This window comes from Hippoglossus hippoglossus, chromosome 18, assembly GCF_009819705.1.
Source record: "Hippoglossus hippoglossus isolate fHipHip1 chromosome 18, fHipHip1.pri, whole genome shotgun sequence".
Lineage (NCBI taxonomy): Eukaryota > Metazoa > Chordata > Actinopteri > Pleuronectiformes > Pleuronectidae > Hippoglossus > Hippoglossus hippoglossus.
In genome coordinates this window covers 9,405,296-9,432,219 of record NC_047168.1, presented here as the reverse complement: position 1 = coordinate 9,432,219, position 26,924 = coordinate 9,405,296, and the positions used below count along the sequence as shown (strand labels likewise).

General features: G+C 41.7%; 1 protein-coding gene across 2 annotated transcripts in view; it reads right to left on the bottom strand.

Annotated features, from left to right (window-relative positions):
- The window catches only part of LOC117751749 (phospholipid-transporting ATPase ABCA1-like), a 138,720-nt gene that overhangs the window by 86,447 nt on the left and 25,349 nt on the right, over positions 1-26,924 (bottom strand). For both annotated transcript variants that reach the window (XM_034568630.1, XM_034568631.1), the window contains exons 10-21: positions 26,461-26,600; positions 25,658-25,774; positions 22,510-22,707; positions 19,828-20,033; positions 18,495-18,671; positions 11,171-11,393; positions 7,097-7,318; positions 3,514-3,718; positions 3,150-3,266; positions 2,511-2,682; positions 1,062-1,193; positions 287-426 (exon numbers count right to left, since the gene is read on the bottom strand). In XM_034568630.1, the coding sequence (XP_034424521.1) occupies positions 287-426; positions 1,062-1,193; positions 2,511-2,682; positions 3,150-3,266; positions 3,514-3,718; positions 7,097-7,318; positions 11,171-11,393; positions 18,495-18,671; positions 19,828-20,033; positions 22,510-22,707; positions 25,658-25,774; positions 26,461-26,600 (2,049 nt within the window). The remainder of the gene's footprint in view (positions 1-286; positions 427-1,061; positions 1,194-2,510; positions 2,683-3,149; positions 3,267-3,513; positions 3,719-7,096; positions 7,319-11,170; positions 11,394-18,494; positions 18,672-19,827; positions 20,034-22,509; positions 22,708-25,657; positions 25,775-26,460; positions 26,601-26,924) is intronic.

The following is a 26,924-nucleotide window of genomic DNA, read 5'->3' as shown; positions in this document are numbered from 1 at the left end:
CCCCAAGACAATGAATTACAGCCTGTGACACACAGGTACAGTGCATGTGTTTGCAGAGGCTGCTGCTTGTGAATGTGCCGGCAGAGGAGTGGTTGTAACAGAGCAGCTTTATCCTGAATAGAAAAGATAATTTACAGATGATGTATCGTCCCGGGGGGAAATGAATGCAATGAGCGCACAGACTGATGCAGACGTCAAAAAACATAATTTACATCTCTGCATAATTTCATTCAGAGCTTCTGAGTTGCACAGATTCAAATAGATGTCAAGAAACACGCAGACACACCCGACAGGTTCTTAGCGAGCTCCTTCCTCTTATGTGGTAAACCGACGTCCTCAATCATCTGGTCCATCTCACTTTTCACCTCCTCGCGGCTGTGTCCTTTCAGCCGGGCGTAGAAGTAGATGTGCTCCTCCACCGTCAGCCTGGGGAAAGGTGAAAATAATATCGTTTGATTGACGTGTGAGGAGGCCCGGGGTGACCGCGGAGGGCAGCCGCCGCCACTCCTTCATATGCAGCTGTTTGAATTATCCACGGCGTCACGTTGGAAGCACTTTGCCAGATGATCCACTGCACTTTTCGCGAGCTGAAGTAATATGCTGTAATGTCTACCTCAGTGTTTGCATGAATATTTTAACTCTATTTAATATAGGTGCTTTGACTGTCTGGGATTAATATTAATGAAAGTAATTTGCAGGTGCTGAGCCATAATGATGATGTAGGACTTGTGTCAAGTTGCAGGAGTCAGTTTGTGCAGGGAGAGAAAAGAGGGGACTCGTAAGGTGAATTTAAAACACTGCCATCCCTGGGAATGACGCTATTAAGGGGAGATTTAGTGGACATTTGACTTTTTATCATAAAAAAAGGCAAAAGGATAATGATGTGTTGATGTGGAAAATAAGCTGAGACCGAGCCCTCGTTACACATGTGACCAAATTGCTCCTTAATGATTTTTTTCCTCCCTTTCTTCTCCTCTTTTAATAAACCAGAGGCAAAAGCATGATTACACTAATGGCCGGCTGGGAACACAGACGGATGGTTATCTGCTTAATTCACTCACTCATTGAATAAGACGTTGTGCTGTGGGCACATTCCCAAATGCTTCCTGATCCTGTCCATGTCAGTGAGGATGTCGTATCCGTTGATGAGAGCGGTGCCCGATGTGGGCGGGAACAGTCCTGTCAGGATTGACCTGCAGAGAAATAAAAGACACAATATCCTGATTACAAACTGAGGCGCGGTGATAAAAACTTGGCGGCCTCTCAATTAACACGATGACAAAAGACCTTGATGAGGTCATGAAGCAGCGTGGGATCGTGGGAGCTGTCTGATGAAAATCTATCTGATGCAACTCATGTTAAAGGATGAGGTCATGTATTTAAGTTGTATTAATGTTATGCTGCAAATGGTGAATGAATAATGGTAAATCCATAATGAGTGACCCATAGAAACAGACCAAAATTAAACGTCCTGTTCCTTGAATAAAATTGGGGATTTCTATTTGGTTGTAAATTGTAGGAAACAAATACAACTTAATGTTTTAGACATTTTAATGAAGAATTGTTCCATATCCTATCTTTAATTTGTGTTTTTGATTCTTCCCTTTAAATAAATAATCTCTACAATCGTGAGGAAAAGATTTCCTCCAACTTAGAAGCCGTTGGTAGAAGATGACGGTGAACTACATTTATTCTCAGCTTCATTAAAAAAATATAAGTCAATAGATTTCTTGTCCAATTTCACCAACACTATAATAATATAATCATAATTAAATTATCATAAAGTAGAGAAATTGAACCAGCTGTCTAACACAGTACTTTATCAAATAAATTGGAGCATTGACTGTCCACATCATCTCCATTAACGTGTATCAGGTCATTCATGGTCAATGTGTTAATTACTGACGAGCCTGAGCAGAAAAATACCAAATCCCTTAAAAAAGACTGCAACAGAGCAAAGAATAAAAAAAAAAAACACTAGTCTGGACATTTCTGTGTATCAGTGAATGTCACAGAGAGATAAGACGCTCTGGTATCTCTGTGGAAATGCATTCACACAGAGTGTCAGCGTGTGACAGTCCTTCCTGTGTCCCTTTTCTGTTGTTGTGCTCCGTTATGTTTCGTTACAGAGGCTCAGAGCGGACGCCTTCCCTTCAGCCCTTAGTCTTGCATCACTTGCTCTCTCCCTTCCTCTTTCGCTCTCTCTCGCTCTCATGCTTTCTGGGCCACTGCGTTTCATTTATTTGCTGTCATCCTAAAAAAACCCTTTCCAACCTTTCCACAATTTTTTAAACAGCAATTAGATAACTCCCGCTATCAACGCAACTGCTGACGCCGTGTGATGAATGTCCCCTCAGAAGAAGTCACTCTTCTGAGAGCGGTGACCACTGAATTAATGTAGCCGCCGCGCAGTCAGCATTGTGTACAAGTTAGATTAGTCGCACCCTGTGAAATGACATGAACGCCGAGCCCAGTGGCAGAGCACGGGCCAAACGGATAATGCGGCTCACATTGTGGTGGTTTTTCCGGCTCCGTTGTGGCCGAGGAAAGATGTGATCTGATTCTCGTAGAAGTCCACGGTCAGTCCGTCGACGGCCAGCTTCTTTCCCGTCTTGTAGATCTTGACAAGATTGCGGACTGAGACCCCGGCCTTCATGTCGGGCGGCGGTTTCTCCAGATATTCTTTGGGAGAAACACAGATGCAAGCAGAGAAATTAACAGAAAAGCAGTTTATTAAGTTTATTCATGTATTATTAACGATGAGCCAAATTCAAATATATATAGAAATAGAGACTAATGCTTGGTAATGTTTAATGAAGCTGCGAAAGGAAAATTAATGCATTCCTGTTCACGAAAAAACTAAATATCCAACTTGAGCTCACTCCAATATTAACTAGAAACTGTTTTTTTTGTTCTGCAAGTTCCTGAATTCCCCTTTTACCTTCACAGTGAGAAGCTCTATTATCACCCTGTGCAACAAATGAGGTGCTAATGTTTGTTTGCGACCCATCCCAATTAACTTGCACCTCTTTTCAGATCTATGTTCCCTTGAAATACTCGAGTCATTCTGACAAACACATTAAACCTGTGTAGGGGAAATTAGAATTACACACCGCAGGCGAAGAATTGAAAGTTCTATGAGTGTTTACCATTATGTAGGCTGTAGTCCCTCAAATCACCGGTGTCAACACGGGTCACTGAGGCTCTGCCACACCAGTAAGACGCAGTGAAAGGGAAGTACCACGGCTTAGGGATTCCATATTGGCCTGGGAACGAGCGTGGAGAACATGATTAACATTTCAACAATGGCTTGGCTGGAGGGAATATGGTATTTCACAGTGTAGGTTTCCTCCTGACACAGCTCCTGTCTTCGTTTGATTAGAGTATATGAGAAAAGCAATGAGAGAATTGCAGCAATTGGCTACTGAACATGTAGGAACAGGAAAATGAAGCAGCACATCTGTAATTGTAGCATCATCCGATTCAGATTAAGGAAGTTGAGCAAACGAGTACCTGGAAAGACGTTCTCAATGTACCAGGTGAGGATCCAGTATATGAGGGAATCACAGAGCATCATGATGATGGACAGTAGGAAGGTGTAGCGTTCACCCTCCTCTGGACTCTTGTTGATGTTGTGCCACTGGATACCGATGCCTTGCTCCTCGTACTTGGAGAAGTTCTCACAGCCGTAGCCGAAGGCCACACATGACAATAAACTCTGGGAATGAAAAAAACGTTTAAAATCGTTTAAAGACCAGAAACTGTCTTTATTCTAAGCTCTGCTGTTTGCCTGGCATCTGGTCCCTGGCCAAGAAATAAGTGGGGGGGACTATGAAATGAATTGGTATTTTTACACTGTACAGTTTTTGCAAAGTTTAAACCAACGAGATAGAAAGTGTTAATTAGTGAACTTTCGAGGTTGGTGGATTTTGTTTAATTTGTTTCCAGGCTATGGTAGTTTCCCTCTGTTTACAGGTTTTATGCTGAGCAGCTGTATTTCGGTGCAGAATGGAATGGAACGTTTTTGTCAACCAAAGAGGAATATATAAACGAAGCATGAAGACAAGACAGTCAGGAGTCATTAAAACAAGCGACAGCATAAACAACAGCAGGCTGCACAACTGACATAAAGGGATGAAAGTGATTTAAAATTTCACATCTGTTGACAGAAAAGTGGGATTACGCAAATGTCAATGAATCCATTTGCACAACAATGACCAGGGCATGAGCCAGAAAAGAGAGAATCACATTTTGATGTGGATCTGGGTAAAAGGTTTTTTTCCGCTTTCCTTAAAACTGCAAGATACAGCATTTGTCATTTCTCAGGAAGAAAATGAATGGATCTTAGTCTTTGGCCTTAATTGGCGAAGATATACGGTCTACTGAGATCCATGCTTTTAATTGTATAGGGACGGCCTTTGTTTATTACATGTATGGGATCACTGTGGTAACATCTCTAACACAGCTGATCAGTGAACTATTGCAGCAGACAGGAGCACGACATCTCCACAGATGTCAGCTGGTTTAATTGCGGCGCTGGCATCTCCGAGGACTTCGCATCGTGACGAAAACAAAGATGGAGACTAAATGTTTGTGCTGCAAAATTAAGATTTTCATAAAGTAGGAAACTGCAAACGATGTGTTGCCCCCGCGAGACATCATCTGCCGCGGCCTATCACTCTGCATTGCCGTGCTGGCTGCCAGCTGTTTCTACCATGCCTCATTTGCTCGCAGCATTTTCGCTCCAGCAGAAGCACTCGCTGAAGCGTCAGAGACGAATCGCCGTGGATACCGCCAACCCGCTGCTGCGTTACCGGGGAGAGGGTCTGAAAAGCTTTTAGTGACGATGAACCTCTAGTCTGGCTACTAGCACTGCAGGCGACTTCCTGGGTCGTCCTCCACCGCCCGTCTACTGCCAGGCGATCAACAGGTCATCAGACGACGAGAGGTGACAGCAGGGCTAGTGCGCACCCATGCTTGAGCTCGGTATGAACGCATTTCAGAAAAGGGCACGAGTTGGGAGGTTAGACAAACTTCCTCTATCGAGCGCCACGTCAACACTGCAGGTACTGCCACCGCTCAAGCTGGCGGCAGACAAAGATTGTTGTTCGAAGAAGGAGTAATCAGGGTTCCAAGAAATCATTTTCAAGGAGCTTTTCGACAACAAGGGTGAGAATGACGGACAGGGATCCGACACTAATGTGTTTCTGTCTGAAAGGAAGTTTCCTTTAAAAGACATGATAGTCTGTTCCGACCTGTTTGAGCAGTATTTCTCAGAATTAAGTGGATTCTGAAAACAAAAGGGGCAGCTAGAGCAATAAATTGGTAATTTGTAATTAGTGGACAGAGGACAATTGTTGTGAATTAATCCCCTCTCCTCCCTTTTTATCCTGTATGGTTGTTTTTGAGCAATCTCAAAAACAACAGTTAGTTGCAGCCCTATATTTAAATTGCAGTAAGACACATTGAGTCTAAACAAATTCGTACGTGTAAACCACTTCCCAGATGCTGCAAAAGCATAAATGAATTAACCAAAATCTGATAAGTTTTACATTATTTTGCGGGAATAATGATTTTCTCCTCGTGACGTTTCCAGGGCTGAGATTAATATTTCTGGTTTTTCCAGAACATAAAGGAACTCTCTCTTGTTTCAACCCTGTTTAAAAGCTCGAGCTCAAAGAGATGAGGAAGTAGCAGGAGATGGGAAGTTGGATTGTGACGGTGCCCTGTCTAACAGTGGCCCCTCTGATACGCTGCCCGGAGCTCTCCTTTGGCACCGAGCCGCAATCAAAAGCTGTTCATATAAATTTAGGTGATCTTTTGAAATTCTGTTCCGATTAAAGACTTCATTATCAAGGACGGTGTGGGGAGGAATTTGTATTCCACGGCACGAAGGAGCTTCATCTGGGCAAGGGAGGGAGGGAGGGGAGGGGGAGAGAGAGAGAGAGAGAGAGAGAGAGAGAGAGAGAGAGACCTCTGCACACACACATCTCTGATAAAGTGTGGGGATGAACTGGATAGTGGTTTGGTCAGAGGAACATTGCTCATGCTAATTAGAGGGCGAGAGGACTATCCATCTAGTTGGAGCAGGGGGAGAGAAAGCTCAGTGCCGGGGAGAACCTGGCAACGGCACTTTGTATGTAGGGATTACATAAGGTTCGCAGAGTCTTACACGTAAAGCGCCTTCCTAACCTGCATGCAGTCTGTGAAACGAAATGGAGCGAGAAGTTTCGCCAGATACGTTTGCAAAGGCAACGTTTACAAAGTGACTTCTGTACGATGCACATGACTACTTTTTTTAATTTGACAACTAAGAAAGCATGAGATTGTTTGTTTTTCCCCCTGCCCACACAAACCTTACACTGCACTGTCGAGACAAAAAAAGAAAAAAAATAGTGATAAAACATGACCTGATTTAAATTCTGGGAGGATGCACTCGCACACGCGGCAGTGAAGTTTTCAAAATTTTTGGTGTCTTTGTCTGCAGAGGGGACAGCTTGAGGACAAATGATACCAGCGCCGCCATAAAGGTCACGGAGAAAGGCTACGCTGAAAGTTGAGCAATGGTGCACTATTTATCTTTATCCCTCGGAGGAAAGCAGAAAATCCCCCACTTCCTTAGTGTGCGTCTGTCTAGTCTCTTCTTTTATGTAAATAAAAATCTTTCATGTTTCTGTCATTTGTCCAGTTCTAAAAAAAAAGAAGAAAGTAGCTTCTTCAAGCTAGTGCCAAAATATGTCGCATGTGACGGCATGAATATTTTAAAACAATTCCGACGTGCTCTCCTGTTGCAATTCAAATTTCACCGGACCCTCGATCCATCTTGGAGGCACCCACTTCACACATTATTTATCAGGGGACGATAAAGGCAAATCTATGACGGATATTAATGTCTCGGTGAATTCACTTCCCTTCATAACAACCGGGAAAGGATCAGGAACAAATGTGGAATGATTGCCAAAGTGTGATTACGGTGGCGAAAAACATAACCTCGGAATATAACTCAAACCTCCGCCAGCCCTCGTGTATGATAACAGCGGGGGAAAGATATGAAAAATAAAAAAGAGAAACGTGTCAGCGCCGGAGACGGACTTACCACGGCAACCTTGGCCCCGAAACCCATGATGTCCCTCCAGGCGTAGCAGAGGATGTGCGGCAGATAGAGGACAAAGTAGATGAGGCCGCCGCACGCCGCCGCCAAGTTGGCCTTAGAGAAGAAGACGCTGATGAAGAAGCACTGAGTGATGGTGGACATACAGAACACCAGCAGGAAGACGAAGATCACCGAGGGGTCGCTGTACTGCAGCACTTTCCCGTACTGTGGCAGGAGAAACACGTGAAAGATGGAGGAGAGAAAGAAATGCGATATTCATTTAAAAACCACACATAGAAAACAATGATTGAATAACAAGCGAGCAGAAGGAATCAGAAAGTTTGATTCTAATGGCTGATATTTTAAGGCAGAGTAAAAGGTGACTCATTATGGTCTGATTTTCAATAACACAATTTTGACGGTCGTTAAATACGTCACTCTTTTACTCTGCCTGTTTGAAAGAGGACCCTTCTCTAATTTTGGAGAGCAACCCCTGAATCCATCCAGTTTCTCACATGACACCACGATGGGGACTGTTGGGATGATGGATGCAATTATGATTAAAGAATGATTAGAGGACTCTGTATGATTGTTCATCACTGAAACCCTAAATTTACTTTCTAAAGTACAACAGCATTAGTATCAGGTAAAATCATCTATTTTACTTCAGAATAACAACTTTGACTTTTAGCAAAAGCCTCATTGAAGACTCGATAGCGATAACTCTCCAAAACTAGTGCCGGGTCTCCTTGAATCACTGTTCAATCACGTTAAAATCACCTTCAGGATAAGGGCAAGGAGGACGGCGCTGACGGCCAGCAGAAGCAAACTCGACACTGCCCAGCTCAGCCAATAGATGGCACTCCTCAGGCCCATGATCCTCACTGTCTCCTTGATCCGTGCCTCTTTCTCGCCAACGATACTCTTAACGATCATGGCCACCGAGTAGATCCAGGCTAACGTCATGTATAAGGGGAGCGAGCGGGACAGGGAGCGGAGGAACCTGAAGGATGGAGGGGAGCCGGGCCAGATAAGACAATGAACCCCATTTGCAGAAACAAGCTCGAAACACACACGCGGGCATCTTATCAACTTTCAAACATGATAAGGGGAACATTTTAGCAATAGCAGCATTCATTTGGAGTTGTATCTGGGGCCGGCTGATAAATCGAAGTCCAGCTTCCCCTCTCTCCTTTTTAAAGTTTGCTTTGGTTTCCACTTCTCAAGTAGAAGTAAATGTGTGGCTCTTTAGCTGCTGGGATGACAGTGCATCCATCAGAGTTTCTTCTTAGCTGAAAAGAACCATTCTGCTGCTCCTGGGGCCGATGGGATCGAACCCAAACAGTGAGAGCGTGGTCAGAAAATCTAAACAATGAGCTGAAAGAGGCTAAAATGCTCTGTTGAGCTGCAAACTGCATTGGGGATGTTTATTTGCAGGTTCATCACAACAAGTGACTCCTTTCATAAAATCATTTGATCCAATCCATGTTCATATAAAAAATGAATAGCTGTTAAAACACATCATTACATGTAAATCCCCAAACTAATTTGAGAGTGGAGTTATCACTTCATATTTAGAAGTGCTAATCATGCAGTAAGAATATGTCCCCTCAGAGACACAGAGGTATGTGCTATAGAATTATATTATTTCGTTGTTACTGGTGCATTAAAATGTAAATAGCCTTTTTGATGTAGAAGTGGAAACTGACGTAGAAATTGCAGTTGGTCTATTAGAGTCGATTCAAGTTTGCAGTTTACTTTATGACAGTATAACAGTTCACTTTGTACGTTTTACATATTAAATCTAAGCTGAGTTGAAAAGTGACAAGTAACTGAGGCGGCAAAAAAAAACTAAATGAATATAATCAACTCTGACATGTAGTAAAGATGTATAAATTGCAGTACTTAGGTTCAGATACAGTACTTTAAAAATGGTACTTGAGTACAGTTTAAGAGTGAATGTAAAGGCTGTGTTTCACCACAGCCCGTTTCCGTCTCAGCCTTGTGTCATTTTATTTATTTTTAGTCCTGTGTGAAGATATGATTGATGACATGTCAATAGCTGTCTCCCGACTGTGAAGGTGGTCTCTGCCACTGTCATTTGCATTATTCTCTCAGCGTCGTGTTGCACAACAGATTAATCAAATTTTAATGACGACAGCTAACATGACAAAACATTCGGGAGGTGGTTTCACGTTGTCAAAACAAGGACGTTCTGTTTGGGAGAGGACCGCGGCCGATGTGACGGGTATTGATCTTCGCTGATGTGGTTGTTTGGGTTTTGTTTTTTTTTTAAATATGAAGAAGATCTTGTCAAACACCTGGATTCCCGGGGAATTGAGACGGAGCCAAGTGTGTGAACGGTGCAAACATATCAGCCCGGCTGCCACATAATAAATGCATTAGCTGCTCCATAATGGAAGAGGAAACATGTGTAAATCGACAGAGGACTCAGGTGCAGACGACAAAACCGGTTGTTTGTCACACCTAATCCAGATACAGCCTTGTGATAATTAGCATTTGATTTGCTATTATGATTATTAATGTGCCGAAAATGTGCTGTGAAATTATCATTTAGAACGGGCCTGCGATTCGAACGCTCATTGTGCTCGCAGTCGCTCCTCCAAGGCACGGCGCTAACTCAATTCATTGTTATTAATGTTTACAAATTGTTGATGGCTCGCAAACACATTAGGCTGATGGGAAATTACATTTTGCCCAGCTGTTCAAATATCAGATTTTATTTACCAGCCACATTTTCAAATTAAACTTCGAGAATTGATTAGGGCGAATCTCAATGAACCATCCTTGTTTTGTTTGTTTTTTTGGGCTTTATTGGCAACGCCCACAGAACAAGGAGTCTTTCAAGGATGTGCTTCATGTAGAAGGTGAGGATGTGTCTGTAACTTGTGTCATGAGGGGTTCTCCCTTTTGTGATAACTGATATGTGCGTCTATCCTAATCGATCATTAAGCAGAAGATCGTGTCAACAGATAAACAAGAACATTATATCCCACCAGATCCAATACAAGCATCAATATATAAACAGCTTAATAACAGATTGCATATATTTCACGTAAATAAGAAATATGCTAATACACTCACTTACATAATTAGTACTTGTACCATTGTATTGTGCGTTTTTTCCCCCAGTGATTGATGGAGTCAGATCCATTAGATGATTGTACAGACAATGATTCACACATCATAACCTCGGTGACCCCGTCTCTGTTCAGTCTTATTTTTGAACCTGTGCACATTGTATATCTCTACAAATTAAATCTGCTGGAATATAAATCGTAATTATTGTGTCTTATTGTGTGTATTTTACTTCCATAACCCAGTGGTTAACTTATAATACACTGTTCCACACAAATAAAAGCCCTGAGTATTAAAAAAAACATGAACTCCAGGAGTTGTGACAGGTATTTCAATCCACACACTCGGGCCCCTCAGTGTATATGAGATAACTTAACGTAATGTTCCAGTGGCTGAATGTAATTTTTTTTCCAAATGACATTACATAAGACTCCCTGCCGTACGGGGCACAGAGGAAGAGGTGATGCAATTACATGAAATAAAAAAAATTATTACTGCTTGTGATTTTAATTTGACTTAATTGGTCGCATGCTCAATTAATTCGCTCAGGAGGGCTGATTTATAGAATCAGGGATAATGATTTGATTGGGTTGATCGTTAACTGGTTATGATCAACAACGGAGAAAACATCAACACACAAAGCATGAACACTTCTGAATGACCCACATTCGCACATTCCCCCCCCCCCCGCATTTGGCCTGATGCAGATTTTTTCCTTTTCGTGATACTTTTGATGTTCAACTGTGTTTTATTTGCTTTATTTTATAAGTAAAATTATGTAAATTTAACACGTACAAATACTCAATCAAAATGATGTCAGTGGTAATTATTTTGTCAGTATTTCCTGGTTTTCTGCACCATATAATGTGGCTGAAAACATATATAAGAATTTAACATTTGCATAAAAGCATACGATATATTGTCATGTTGATGCTTTGTGTTCTGATGATTTCCATCCAGCGACTCTTTTCTACTGACCTTAACCATGACACTTATGAGCAAAGAGGGAACTGCGAGCAGAACAATGTTCTCTGTGAACCTTGAGAACCAGAGGGCGCCGTTCTGAATGCCAACGACGCGCAGCACCTCCTTGAGCCGCAGCTCCTTCTCCAGCACCAGGCTTTTGATGCACATGCACACGGAGTACATGAAGGCCAGCACCAGGAACATGGGCAGGATGCCTCCAATGCTCTGAATGAAGCTGGTTGTTGAGGGAAACAATCAAAGATGGTCAGGAGTGCACAGCGGCAAAGGGACTCACTCAAACTAATGTAGTCTAATGCAACAGTCCGGTTAATGAAGATTATATAGTTTGGAAAAAGGTTTATTTTCCTTGGGAGAAATGCAGATTTAACATTAAGGTCATTATGGCAGATATAGTTTGTGACACTGTTGAACTGTAGAGCATTGCACAGATGTATCCTCATGTTTAAACAACACCAGTCAGTATAACATTATACTTACAGGTGTCTGTCATCCACAAAATGCATAAAAAAACATAAGTGACTTTAATTTACAGTAAACATGCAAATATGACTATGAAGTTCTAGCAGAGCAAATTCTTTGACTGAATGATTTGTGCTCAATCCCACAGCAAAACAAAATATTGAGGGACTTACGAGAGTATTTGAACAAAACTTTTTTTGCCAAGCTTTTTTGGGGTTAATCCAACACCTGTTCAAAAGTTCACTGTATACGCACTACTCCTCTCTCTCAGATTATTATACAAAATATATAATTCACCTTGTTGCTTATACATATGGACATTAATTGTTGGTAATTTTGGTAAATAATGTTTTTTTTTCATTCTTAAAGTAAAGAAAATAAATAACAAAGAAATAAAGATTAATTGATGATTTAAAAAACATAGTGCTTTTCACTATTTTAAAGTATTGTTCCTGCAATCAAAAAAACTTGTACTCGCTCTTGCAAAGAAGAAAGAAAACTATGTTGCAGGTATTAAAAAAGTTAATAATCTCAATGGACAATTGAAACAATCCAAGATGTAATAATGCAGCCCGGTTCCATTTGGCCATATTCATTTTTACACTCGGCTAACCTTCATAAACTTGGTGCACCGGCTCGCTCGAGCCACTTAGTGCTGCACCTGGTGCCAAAGATGATGCATGATTTGATTCAGTCGCAACACAATGAGGTGATATTAAACCGGCTTCATAATGCCACCAAAATGCCATGTCAATATCCTCCCCTCCGTCAATATAGCAAAGTGCTTCCTCTCCTTTATGAGACAATGAAGGAGGGATATCGAATAGATCTTGACGGTATAGATTCCACATATCACTTATGCTTACATTACATAAATACTGGGGGGGTAATAATGCAAGCAAAGCAGTGTTCGGCACAGATGTGGAGACGGAGCCAAAAGTGAAAGTGCAGTAATTGGCAGAACGATCCTCTTCCTCAGAGCAATATAGCATAAATAACTGATCAAAGTGGACTTCGAGTGCGTTTGAATGGAATTCATTTCTCCTGTAGTTCTGGACAAGCTTTATTTTAAATGCCTTGATGAATTCCTGTCAAGTGAAAACCATCTCCTTTGCTTAATTGCTAGTTAGCGCCGCATAATAGCTTTATCTGAAGCTAATTTAGAATCAGTCATTTGATTTTCTTGTTTTTCATATCTATTTAAACAGGTGTATATTATGTGGCTATAATTGTCTATTAAAGATGTTTATTTGTGCTCTTTTCAAAGTCACACTGGAACAGCTTTTATTTTGGTGAATAACTTCACATTTTAAAAACTTTAAATGTAAATGTTACAGACAGTTTCAGTCTGCGAAAAATATTGTTTGGCACAGACAGCTCCGTTAATAAATCCACGGCTGACGAAAGAACCGGACTGTCTCACAAACACGACAAAGAGATTAAGTTTGTTCCGCTGAGACCTTGGAAGGAAGTTCAGTTATATGAGAACTTGAATGAGAGCGAGAGAGAGAGAGAGCGAGACGAGGTTGTTTATTTCGAGGACACTTCCCCTGCCCTCGTGGGATGGATCATTTTCAAACGAGGCCTTGAAAGCAGCGAGAGAAGAGTTTCTTAAAGTTCAGAGCCTCGCAAGATTACACAAATAAAGTCTCTTCTTCTAAATTGGAAATTGACGGAAGATTTGACTGGATCGCCGAATCAATACACGTTCACAAACGAAGCCAATAACTTTTTTCGAGGGAGGTAAGCAGACCTCCCTCCCGCAGCAAGTTGAATACTAATTCTGGCTTTATCTGCTCCGGGTTCTACGCTGACGTCTCTGTAACAGCTGACAGCCTCGGCGAGTTAACTCCTTCTGTCTGACTCCTGGCACTGGAAGGGGGGGGGGGGGGGGGTGGAGAGATCAGTCATGCACACCGTGTCTGACGCCGACAACCTTGCCACCAGACGCTCTTGAATTATACATCGGTTGATCGATCAAAGGTGCTTAAGTAACAGAACTCCGGGCGGGTCCGTGTGCGAGGGCTCCGGCTACATCGGCAGCCTGACCTAAATTTAGGGGGAAGCTGGAAGACTCGTTTCTCAGCAAAACCGAGAGATAGTAGAGCACGGCCTCCCCAGAGGTTGGCGCACGATGCTATATAAAAAATTCAAAAATAAATAGCTTCCTGTCTCCTTTTGAGAATATGTACTTTTTAGTGTCTTGGTTGAAATGAGCAATTTGTTAAAAGGGAATAATTATTCAATAAGAAGTATATAATTGCTGGTACAAATTATTGCTCAAAGAGAGCGATGCATGTGTGGTTATAGCATAAAAAAGGATCTCATCCGTCATGTGGTTTTTTCCCAGTTTTGCTTCTACCAGCAAGATCACGTCCAAGAAATTAAGTATATTTCAATTAACCGACAGCAAAGCTACTTTTTGAGACACGGCTAAAAATGGAAGGTTATTGCTCAATTACAAAATGAATGTCTCAGCATTTAAAGAACAATTGATGACCATTAATTTTAACAGGATTCTAAGAAACAGACTTTTAATAAAAAACAAGAGGTAATATTAAATCAATTCTTTTCACAGTAAAAGCCTATATTCTATATTATCTATATTCAGTTCTGCTTCTTTCTGAAAGTACAGTAGTTTAGCAGACGCACATCAAAGTGGGGTCGAGACCCGTAAGAGGAAAAAGACAGGTTGTGTCTTTACTTTTTTATTTGTTCATTCGGCTGCTGCCATCTTATAAATAATATAGAAGGAGAACGTTGCCCATCTTTAAGGAGATGCCCTAGACTTTATTATAGTCAACTTGAACCTATTCACCGACTATGATGGGTTTGGTGTCCAATTAATTAACTTTTGTGCACAGGTTTAGTCTCTGAAAAAAATAATATTAGTCACAACACAAAAAACAAAAAATATATTTGAATAAAATACATCTATCTTTCTAACACCATTCAAATTTTACTAATGAATAAAAATTGCTTCTACTTTTCATGATATTTTTTAAAGACTACTTTCAACAAACCTCTTTGAAGACTCAGATTTAACCCAAGTGCTTATTAGTTTGGATGAATATTTCTTTCATGAGAAATTGCAATAAGTTTTTTTCTTTTGAGCTCAGTCACAAAAGAAATTATCCAAGTTTTTGCAAACTTAACTTTCTGTCAACTTTCCCAAACAGGAAGACATCTGATGTGGCCCTAATCCCCACAGTTTGCATAACCTTTTTAAGTTAAAGGCAAATATGCAATGAGCTGTATCAGTAAAAGTCTAAAGATTTAAAGCAGATGATTCAAAAAGTAAACTACGCCCGTCTGTCTGACAATGATTATTGCAAATGCAAAACTAAAAGCACATTTTCTCAAACGGATTTAACTCTGAATTAAAAACACTCCCGAGTTAATGTGCTTGGACGGTGTGAATAGTGCAGCATCTGCCATTCTGCCTGTCTGAGACTTCCCGAAATGCCAGGTCTTAAAAAGTGTCACACCGGAGCAAATGAATGAATAAACACGTTCATTAATGCACAGCTCTTATTGCTCACTCAGCTTCAAATGTTGATTGGCTACACGCGGACACTTTGCATTCTGCCCATTTAGCAAGTTAATAATGGCCATTTGAATAAATCTACTGCCTCTACTGTACTTGTAATCGCTCCACTGGCTCCACGGTCTTAGGGAAACTGGAATTAAAGTGTATTTAAGGTTTTTAGAAGTATAGGGAGGCAAACAGGGGAATATTTTCTGGTGTTATTAATACAGCATGTCACTAGAAACATGAAACTAAACATCAACCGCTGATTTGAGCTTGTGATGAGCTTCAGATGTCCCAATTAGGCTCAAGTATTTCACCCGCTCTCATTACCAACAGTGCAGACATTAGGTTAATTAGCTACTGTCGCCGGACAAAAGCGTCTCTCCCCCTTCACATCCTTGAGTTAAATATTCCTCGTGTCCACTGCGGGGCCCGTGTTATTGCTGAAAAGCCGCCTCAGATCTCACATCAAGCCCGTGTGAATGTGAGAGACCTATTGATGGGGAGCGCAGCCTCGGGATCCAAACAAGAGATGCCTCTGATTCGGGAGCGTGCGGTGGCACAGAGGCCGCTGATAAAGCACCAGTTTATGTGCTATCAGGCCCCACAGCGGTCAAGCTTTATCCCATACCGTCATATCAGGCCGGTGCACAGTGGGGAAATGAAGACAAAGACAGTGGGAGCTAATACAGTTTGGTTTATCTCAAATTCAAAATGCCAACAGGGTCAGCTATGGTTGAAGTGGCGCAGATTGCTGGTGGTTCATCGGCTGCGTTACAGTCGCACGCTGCGAGGACGGAAATGCGGGACGTGGCGGAGGAAATGATTTTCTGAGGGGAGTTGTGATGCCGGGGGGTGTTGATGAGTGTGAGGTCAGGGCAGATAGTGAAGCCTTGTTAGCTGAAGTTTGTTCGAGGAAGTTGAAATCTTGTTTCGTGTGAGATTGAGGGAAACAAAGATAGGCATGAAGACATAAAGTAAAACATTTGTACAAACCTAAATATATAATTAAAGTGCTACCCACCTTATTCCACAAAACATAAACTTAACCTAATTTTGAAACCACATTTATATGAGACCAACATACTTTCGAGCCACAGACTTAATATGTACATGTATTATTCATCTCATAATACCAAGGCGGTAAACTTTTTATATTTTTAATGGAACATCTGAGAGTATCTAAACATAGATGTATTTAAAAAAAAAAGACATTTAAAAGTCAAATTGGACCTTTCCCTAAACTCAGAGACCGTTACAGCCGACCACAAACATGTTCATTCGAATGCACAATGTCCTGTCCTTCCTTTTGGCTGAGAGGACCCGGCTCCAGATCAAAAATAATTACCAACCCCTGGTTCTTTCTCCCATCATGCCTCTCTGTGTTTTAGCGCATCTTCCTTTGTGTGATTTCACTCTCAATTATTTATGAATGAAATAGCAGTTTTCAAGTGTTAATAATTTAGAGAAATGCCCAAATGGCTCGGCAGGCGAGAGAGTAAATGGTGGAGGGACTGAGGGCATTGTGGTGCTTTATGGTTCCCATTTATCTTGTGTAATTATTAATCCTTTGTTTTCACGAAGACGAAACTGAGGCAGCAGAGGGCTGGCGTCAGCAAATAAGCTTCACCGTGACCGTGTAATTCTAGATCATTATCAAACGATGAGAGGTAAATGATGACGCAGGGAAATCAGTGTGATTCATTTGAAAATTGATTCCGGAGGTGACACACCGAGTGTTACTGCAGTGCATTGCCGTCATAGTCTGGTGCTAATTTTTGGTACAGGAAAAAAAAACAGGCATGTAAGAAAATACCCCCAAAAAGTCGAGGGTGTGGATGTCTTTCATCTTCCATCCGCAGCACGTCTACTCGCTAATGTATAAAGTGGATGATTTTGTGCCTCCGCTAATTTGAAATGACACGTTTCCTGTCAGATGAATATCTCCGCTGGGTGCAGTAGTTAGTGGAACTTCCCGTTAATTAGCGCTACTTAAAGTACCCAGTAAAAACCAGGTTGATGAAAGCAGCTTCACAGAATGCAGTGCAAAGCTGTGAAGCTGCATGTAATGTTCAGGGAGAAGTAAGAACTTCACAGAGACTCAATACAAAAACCCCAATGATGATTAATAAAGCTGTTACTTTGAATAGGGTTTTGAATATTTTCCTTTTGTTTCCTATTATTCCAAGACAATCATATGGTAGAATAAAGGCCATTATTATTCAAGGCGTGCTTCAACAACAGGATAATTGTAGATATTAGCAGCCTGACATGCATCTTCAATATAATACCATCATTTTCATTCTCCTTTTAGCTTCGGCCTCTTTAAACATGTTGATCCAAGCACTCCCTGCAGATTACTTGACTGTAAACTTGGTGGTGCCCAAAGCACATAATACTTTTCAAATTACATCCCTAATCGTCGGAGCTGCGTTTCCCATGGGAGTGTGAATATTTTGTGTCTACTAAAAAAAAAAAAAAGGGGGGCGCATTGTGTTGTTGGACTTAAATCTCCCTGGTAATTATCTTTCCCCTTGATGGCATCGCTGGGCCTTTGCTTTATTAACGGAGATCGTAACGCTGTCTGGATGCGAGTAATTTCCCAGACTCTGAGGAAATCTTGGCTTTGGAAGATTCGGAGTGATACCACATCATCTGTGTCCCTAGATGGATGATAGGACGTGATAGGAAGCGAGCGCTATCAGTGGATGCACGCGCAACACAAACGGAGTGCTGCTATCAATCTTTACATGTGATGGAGCTGCGAGTGGAGCTCGGAGCGATCTGGAATAGTGTACGCTCGCTTTGTTAAAAATAAAGATGCCTGGGAAATACGAGGAAGGAAGAGAGACTTGTGTTGGTTGATTTAATAATTCAGCATCCATCAACTATTCAGGGATTTCCTGTGGTTTGACTAAAATCAATATTTTTAGCCCACTCTTACCCTCCTGTCTTCATTTCTTTCCCCCCCCTCGCTGACCCTCGATTCATAATTTAATTTATTAGGATGTAACATAAATTTATTATTGACTTTCACGGTGACATTGTGAGAGGACTTGGCCATATTAGCCGTTTCCTCTGTGATGAGTGGCGGCATACAACAAGAGGAACACAGATATTAAAGAAAGAGTATGTTTGATAAATAAGAGGGAGCATCTTGAAGTTTCCGCAGGGAAATCAAAAAGGTGTAATTGATTAATACGAACACGACTCGACGTTCAGGTGGAAGCGAGTGGCAACCCCCCCAGAGTGAGGGGAATTTTATTGCTGCGTAACCTTCTTCCTCGAATCACAAGGCTGGGAGATAAAAGCTTTTGTACTCACACGTCATCCACGAAACAGGGGTATGGCATCTGCTGGGCGAAAACTCCGAGGGGCTGGGTCTTTGACGTTTGCACTTTTGTAATGCCGTGGTCCATCATATCCTGCAGGTAGGCGAAGCCTCCCCATATATAGCGCAGGTCGTTAAAGGAATTGTCTCGGGCCCCAGGAGACCATAACCTTATTAAAAGCAGACACATTGTGATCGGTCTTAGCAAAGGGCAAAGAAACTACGACCAGAAAGAGTCAGAGGCAAAGACTACTCACGAGAAAACGAGTCAGAAATACTGTTGAGTATCATGACTTTTCTTATAAGTTGTATTTTTACACAGTGAAGGCAGAAAAACACAATTTACCATGGGGAACAGAAAGGGCAGCAGAACCAAGTTAACTCACTCTCATCTCCTGTGTAAATAACATCATCATCTTCGGTGTCATGACTACACATTTTAAAAGGTAATACATGCAAGACTTGAAACATTTACTGTTTCTATAACCTTTAAGCATTTTCCGTGTAATTAAACAACACTTTGCTTTGGTTTAAGATTATGAGAACGTTCTGGGTTCGTTAGTAGAGAATTTGGTGATACCAGTCCAAACCCTGTATAAGTAACCTGTATTCTTAACTATTTGAGCTCATTACCTTTGTGCCAACAGGTAAGGCAGTGTTAAACCTTCCTTATTCTGCACGTAAGCAAGTTTCCACTGAGATCTGAATGATGTAAGGGTCTGTACGAGGCTGTGCATGGACGTCCATGTACCCACAAATTTGTTTTGTGCGTGCAAACTATGTCTGCGCTCCACTGGGTACTGAGTGCAATTATGAAAATGGACGCTAACAGACAGAACAGGCCTTTTACTTCTTGGAGGGATGTTGCCGTTTTGATCTGATTTGCAGAGCACATGCTCAGAATAAATGGACACAACTCCACTGCACATGTATTGAATGCATCCTTCCAGCAAATAGATTTTGGATAAGAGGAGAAGATGAAAATTACTTTTATGACAAAAATGGAGCCAAAGGCACAGGAAGTAGTTTAACGATTGACAGGATATTGTTTTTACCTTTGGACGGAGCTAGGATGGAAATTTCCTCCTCTTATCAGTTTTGTGCTAAGCTAATTTCAACTCCTCTGGCTATAGCCGAATATTTAGTGTGTAAACGTGAGTTTTTTTCTATTAATCTTAGCAACAAAACAACTAAGCATCTTTCCCAAAATATCCAAATATTCCTTCAACAATATCTATGGCATGCTACACATAACATAAAGTATATTGTTAATTTGAATTTCTGTGATCACAGTCCCGAATGCTGCTTCCGAGCTGTTCCACATACCTTTCTTTGACGCTGTTGGTGCGCTCCACTTCATCGACGTCCATGCGGATCTTGTATTTGACATAAGGAGGGGGCTGGCTGGAGTTGGGCTGCAGGTTTTCAAAGATGACACTGGCCCAGTACGTGCCGTTGTCCAGGAGCTCCAGTGCTTTGCTCACCAGATGGCTTTCATCGGGAACTGCCTCAAACTTATTCAGGTCTAAACACTGTCGACAAACACAGAACTTGACTATAATCTTTGCTTTTACATGAAATCATTTGCTTTTTTAGTATCCACAAAAGTAAAAAAAAGAGCCAGGCGGCAACTCAGTGGCAGATGGATATTTAGCCAAATGTATCACTCAGCTATTTACTTAACCATGCAGTGTGTATTTCCAAATTATCTGGAGCTGCCAGGGGGTGGGAAATGTTTCGGGCCCCGGCAGAGACAAGCAAATGAGATACAGCCTTGCTAGCACTCCTCGTTCTGTAGCCTTGTCCCTCTGTTTCATGAGACGATAATGAGCTAGCCATCCTGGGAGGCAGTCGCACCTGACAGCTGTCCACACGTCTCACTGTTGCAATAGTTTTATCATTTCTCCCCCCAGGATTCTCTATTCGGTATTCTATATCAAGCTACGGTGGGGAGGAAAGTATCACAGCAGCGTTTGCTCTGCACACAGACCGCAGCGGATGTCACAGCAGGGGAAGTTTGGACAAGTGCTGACTGAAACCTAGAACATGGAAGAAATGTGCTCTTCATAAATCAGGCGACAGGAGTTATCCATCACATCTGATGTAAAATCATAAGATATCTATATTTTAGCTTCCCGGTATGTGTTTTTCTTACAGGCATTTCTCCAGAAAGTAGAGATATTGCAGTCTACTACAAGTGCCCTGCAAGACTGTTTGTCATCTATGTTGAATCTGCTTTGTGTTTTTGTATATCAGCGCTATTCTCTGTTGCTACAAGCCCTGCCAGCCATGGTGCTCATTGGAGAGATAGAGAATGCATGTTTATGCATTTTTTCGGGTTTTTGTCTCTAACCACTGGGCCAGCAGCTACAGCTACGCTATTGTGTATCAACAATCTGACTCCAGCTCCACACTGAGAAACTGGCCCCGATGATAGCGCCACAATCCCGTCTTGGCCTAATTCAGAGAAACACGCTTAGTTGTGCAGCCCCTGGTGGTGTCATGCTCGCCGCGGCTGCTCTGGTGCTGCTGACAGCTGATAGAGATGTGATAATACTGACATGAGCACCAGTCAAAAGGATGTGTGAGTGCGAGCAATCATTTCTGCACAGAAGACGCCACAAAACAACGTAATCTGCTCTTGTAGGAGAGACTTCAGGAGTCATGTAATATCCAGCTCAAAACATTTGTCCTTTCGGAAATTACATGGGTCCTTTAAGTGCGAACGAAACATTAAAGTAATTAAACGCAACATCTCCAGAGAAAATCAGAAGATAGTACAAAGATCTATTCCCAGGGATAATAACATAATGATGATGGAAGTCAACTACTTCTGCTGCTGCCATGCTCACCTTCACAATTACCTCTTAAGCTGTTTACATGATGCATATTCTCATTTGAGCTAGACAGAGTTATCAGGTAAACGGTAAAATATCAAGCCTCTGTTACATGTCTTCATCTTAATGGTTTAATAATGACATCTTACAAACCACTGCCATTTTTCATAATGTGTATATCAGCCGATATCTGTATTGGGAATTGTTTACCACCCAGTATTGGTAGCGGCTCATCAGATGAACAACATTTTTAAGACATGAAAAAGCTTCTTTTTTTTTTCACCGTCTAGCAAAGTAGTTCATATAAAATGTCATTGTGCATGTGACTAACATTGTGCATTGTTTGTGGGCTTTATATATGTTTCATCACACAACTTGGAGATAGAGGGCTTCTGCTACAAACTGTGCAACACATAAATATTGCAATATCAGCTGTGTGGGTTCCTACTTTGAGACACCGCTCTGTTTAATGCAGACGATACAGATTCACTTTAGTCCCATAACAATGTTTTTCATGGTTATTGTGGAGGCAATGAACCAAAAGATCTTCCCCTGTATCTGACAGTTTGCCAAGAATATAATAATGTCAAAAATATTCAAGTTTAATGAATAAAAGTCAAGCATGTCAAGTCTCTTTGGTTGGAGCAGCAAACACTCAGCCATTAAAGAGCTGAGGAACAAAAAAATGAATCGCTGTGCTGAACTTGAACATGTTGTGTCATCCCACTTACACTCAGTAGCGCCCCTGGTGTCCCACCAGAGTGGTGTGACAGAGAGATACAGGAGTGAATTAAAGTGCTGTAATTATGTCATAAACCTTTTATCAGATCATTGTCTCACATCTCACAAGTTGAAGATCTGACTCTGCAAACTACCCGGGGAAAGGAAACTGATTTGTTCATTATATTTCTCCCAAACATGCTACTGACAAATTTGAAGGTCATGCAGCACTTGGTTAGAGGGGAAAGGAACCATATATTAGTTGAATTAAATAAATAACAGAAGTAAGTAGCTAAACTAGTAGGGAAAGGCAAAATAATCTGAATAGTTAGTGTTTCCTTAATGTCCTTAATATGAGAGAAGAGATTATTATTTAAATGAAATGTACAGAAAAAAACAACACTGAGAAGTTTTACCTTTCTTTGAAAATAAAGATAAAATGAACACATACGCCAAGGAAGTTGGAGATGAGCTTCATGATCTGAGTGGTGGCGTTGAAAGCGTCCCTCCAGTCGTTGGTCGGCATTCCAGGTGGACGATCCTCCGGGGGCCCATTGTACAGGAAGTTGGCGAGCAGCTCGGCCGTCCATCCCGTGCCGTTGAGACGCTGGTCGAGGGCGGCAGCAAACACTGGGTTCTCCAGCAGAGCCTGATTTAGAGGGGGGGGAGAGGGCATTTAATTATAGTCACTGGTGAGAAGTGCAGTGCCGAGTGTGGTATGAATGCAACAGAATCGGAATGAGTCCCAACGTGTTTGGATCCGGAGTCTTATTATAGAAGAACGAGTGCGGGAGGTCAGCATCGCTCTTTGCTGCTGCTGACATTTATTTTTCCCCAGGATTAATTAGCGGGGTTGAGATGGATGGCACTGTTGTACTTCAGGCTCCGGGATGCTGCTGTGAAATTTACACCCCGGTAATAATTCGACACCGCTCCCTGTAATGACAGTGTTACTACATAAAAGTAATATGAAGCATAACACTGGTAATTTATCTGTCACGTACACAGAGGGAAAAACTGAGAGAGAGAAGCGAAACCCACTGAGATCATATACGTTATTTAAATCAGTTCATTCAATGTGATTTCTAACATAAGCAGCAACCTTACCGCCATAATATCCATATTGTAATAGAGTCTAATTGGCCTGCATTCCAGTTCAGTGTACTTGCATGTGCGTGTGTGTGTGTGTGTGTGTGTGTGTGTGTGTGTGTGGGACCATGTGGTCTTTGACTTTTGGAGAGGAAAGGGCGATGTTTAAAGTGTGAAAGCCGGAGAAGGGGATACAGATGTATTCTGGACAGTGCGCTCAGTGGCCTTTCAGTGTCAACACTTGTGATGAGATTCTACTTAACCTTGGGACAGAGTGTCAAATTAAGTAATCACGATGCAGCGTATGACCTTTAAAATTTTTTTTTTAAATCAGCATATCCATTTTGGTGGGTTGCTACAATACAGTATTTAAGAAATCAGTCATTTATAAATAGTAGTAGTCGAGTCATGATGGAAAACAGACTAAGACTATTAACCCATTTAGACCTGATGTAACATATGCATGTACCTTTAAGGCCGGGTGCAATGTTTGTGTTTTATTATGATTTCATCATTTTCAAGAAATGTGCCTGATGAAATACATCATGATTCCATGAAATAATCATGGGAAAGGAGAAGTGCATCATGGGAAATTTAGTATGTGCTTGTTTTGCAGCACTCTTAGCACTGACGATCTCAGCGTGGGGAGAGCACGCAGGGTTCCATTGATGTTCCTGCTGACCTGCTGATCGAGACTCGGTCGGTAAGAGAGACACGTTTGAGGAGGAGGAGAAAGAAAAGGGAGGATCCGTGCGGGTTTTGACGGCTTCGTTGTTACTTTTTAAGAAATGTGCACAAAAAGTAAATGATTTAAAATGAGAGCCAAATGTTCGAGCCATCAAAGGTTGTGTTATTTAATGTCTCTATCTGCTGCAGAGGTTGAGACATTTCTGTTTCACGTGGCCTAATGATCAGTGGCATTTGAGCCAATGAGCTGCAGAAATGCCATTTAACCTCGTTGGTCATGTGTCAAATGGAATTCCGTTCGTCTTGAGAAAATCTTCCAGTGAAGAAATTGAATGCATCCGCTGGCCTTTATTATGAGAATAAATCAGATTCCTGTGGCGAATCCCCCATGACAGCTGTTTTAAGATGTTCACAGGTGACAATTGCCCTTAGTTTTACAACTTTAACATGTAAACACTTTGTAGAGAGAATGTGCTACACCAGTTTGTCCTTCTCTTCAGCTCTGCACCCTAAATCTTCTATCCTCTATCAAATGTAGTTGTGGTGGTGATGGTAATTGGCCCATCAACGTAAAACGTGTCTGCGACCTTCAAGGACCTCCGAAGATGACAAACCTCCGAAGCCACCAGCGTCATAGCGAGAGGTGGAGGGAGCGGGAGCGGGGCTGCGAGAAAATGAAGACAAAGGAGGATTGCCGGCCCATTTGTGTAAAGGTTAGGGCTAGGGTAATGAATACCCTGGCTATATGGAGCTCCCAATGTCTGCTTCCCTGCAGCTGCCTATAAGCTCATTTGGAGTGACACTGGAGTAATGTCAGTGTCAAGGAAATACAGAAAAAGGCGAGGAGAGGGAGAAGAGGAGGCAGGGAGAGTCCATGTCCTCTACTTCTATAGATAATCCTTTTCTGCCAGGATGGAAATTATCCTGCACTTATCCATAATTACTTCCCCCCTCCAATTACCATATATAACTGAAGGTGCAACACATTGTTATACATGACATGTGTGTATATAAGACTCATCAGTTCATTTTCTATTGATTTTCACTTAAAAAAAAATACCTGGGTCTTTTTTTTATGTGTGCATTCAAAGGTTAACGCAGTGTTTGTTTAACAACAAGCTCAAGATAGAAAATTAATGTTGAGTAAAGATAAAATAGAAAAGAAAAAAGTACATGTGCCAGGGTGAATCTATGTAAAATATAAAAGGAGGAATTAAAATAAAAATGGCAATCATCATTTTTAAATAAAACTGAAAATGATGAAGTCTTTGTGTCACTGTAGGGTTGCCAGGCAACTAGCAGAGACTCCGAGGGGTCATTGCAAGCAACCAGAAAGAAAGACCTCCAGCACATAACCCCTTGTAAAACCATATTTTGCTGATTTTACACTTGCATTTTTCTGTGTGAATAAAATAAACACTTCACTAATTAATGTTATGGTTAATTGGTCGGGCCAGTTTGTATCATGGGAAAGAGTCAGGCAATCTGTTTTCCTTTTCATGTTTTCCTTTTTATGCTCAGTTAATGGTCTCCTGACTAGCTTCCTATTTATCACAGCAGGAATCTATCTAACTGAGGAAAGTAAGGCAGGGAAGCAAATACAAATATTTCCTAAACTGTCTATTGGTGGAGATTGATGTGAAACTGTTGAAAAAAATGTATGTTAAAATGAAACCAAAACCACTACTACTACAAAAAAAGTGTAACTTGTAAAGATTAGAGACTATTCTCGCAAACAAGTCTTATTAAAAAAGTAGGGTAAGGTTTCTGTATGAAACGGTGCAGTGATTCAGGTCATTGTACATCTTGGTGTGGAGTCATACCCGTAATGCATTCACTTGAGAGCTGTTTTGAAAGAAATCCCAGATGCGGGGCCCAAGCTCCTCCCACGAATCGGCCAGCTCCTTCAACGTGGCCAAGGCTTGGAATGTGCCATTTGCCTGAAACAAAAAGAAAAAAACGGTATTTAATAAATCGCCTCACCTTTCCCTGGACTGAAAGAACCGAGCCTCTCCTATTTGCACTGAGCCGATCCCGACATGACAGTACTTCACCTCTGCACATTGCTGGCTAATCCCTGGAGGAACTCATCACATTGTCACACTGTCACCCCCCATGGAAGCGAATGTAAATGGGGTTATTTAGCCCTGAACACCGACTTGTAAACAATGCGACTGTGCCTGGTGTGAGGAGGGGGGGGGCACCGGGCCACTTGCTGTGAAGTCAGCAGAATTTACTCACACTCGTAATATATTCTCGATGCAAAATCCTCGCCCCCCCGCCTGTTGTTTGTTTGGCTTATGCAGTTATCACAGTGATGCTAATATCTCGGAGAAATGTCATGTCATGATAACGCATTGCTTTCATTGCGTTCTCCCGACGAACTATTGTGTTATTTTTCTTTTCTTCCCCAGGTAGTAACGTCGAGTGACATCCCGCGTTATTCACTCGCCACCCTGGAGGCCCCGCTCACGCTGGCAATGTAATGAAAGGACTCAAATATGCACACATGCTCGTCTCTTAATTAAACAAACAACACTTTTCTTCGTGGCGCTCAGTAAAAAAAATGCAAGTTAGACACATATTCCGCTTGTTGATGTCGTGCATTTTCCCTCGCTAAACTTACTTTGTTCACCATCAGGCGGGCAGCAGGTGTGTCGGGTGTGTAGAGGACTTTGCCTTGTACTAAGGGCTTGAACGAGCTCCAAATGTTGCGCAGACCAGGTGTGCTCTCCAGGGTGTCGACAAGGGTCTGACAAAAAGCATCTGTATAAGAAAATAAGAGAGGGGAGAGGACAGGGAAAGTCACGGCAGAACCAAGAAAAACAAGTCGGCATCTGTGAGCCCACATGCACGGTGCACATATGGGACACGAGCAGAGGAGAAACTCTCTTTGAGCTGCAAAATCATTGAATTTGCAGCCGCGAAGAAGCAAACATGATAAATATTCCGCATTAAGATTGAAATTCTCAGCTGTAACAACCCCCTAAAGACGTTTTCTCAACCCCCGAGTGAGCAATAACTAACATATGACTTTATTAAAACCATTAGGCATAGATTTTAACCTTTTAGCTTCATGTGTATTAATAA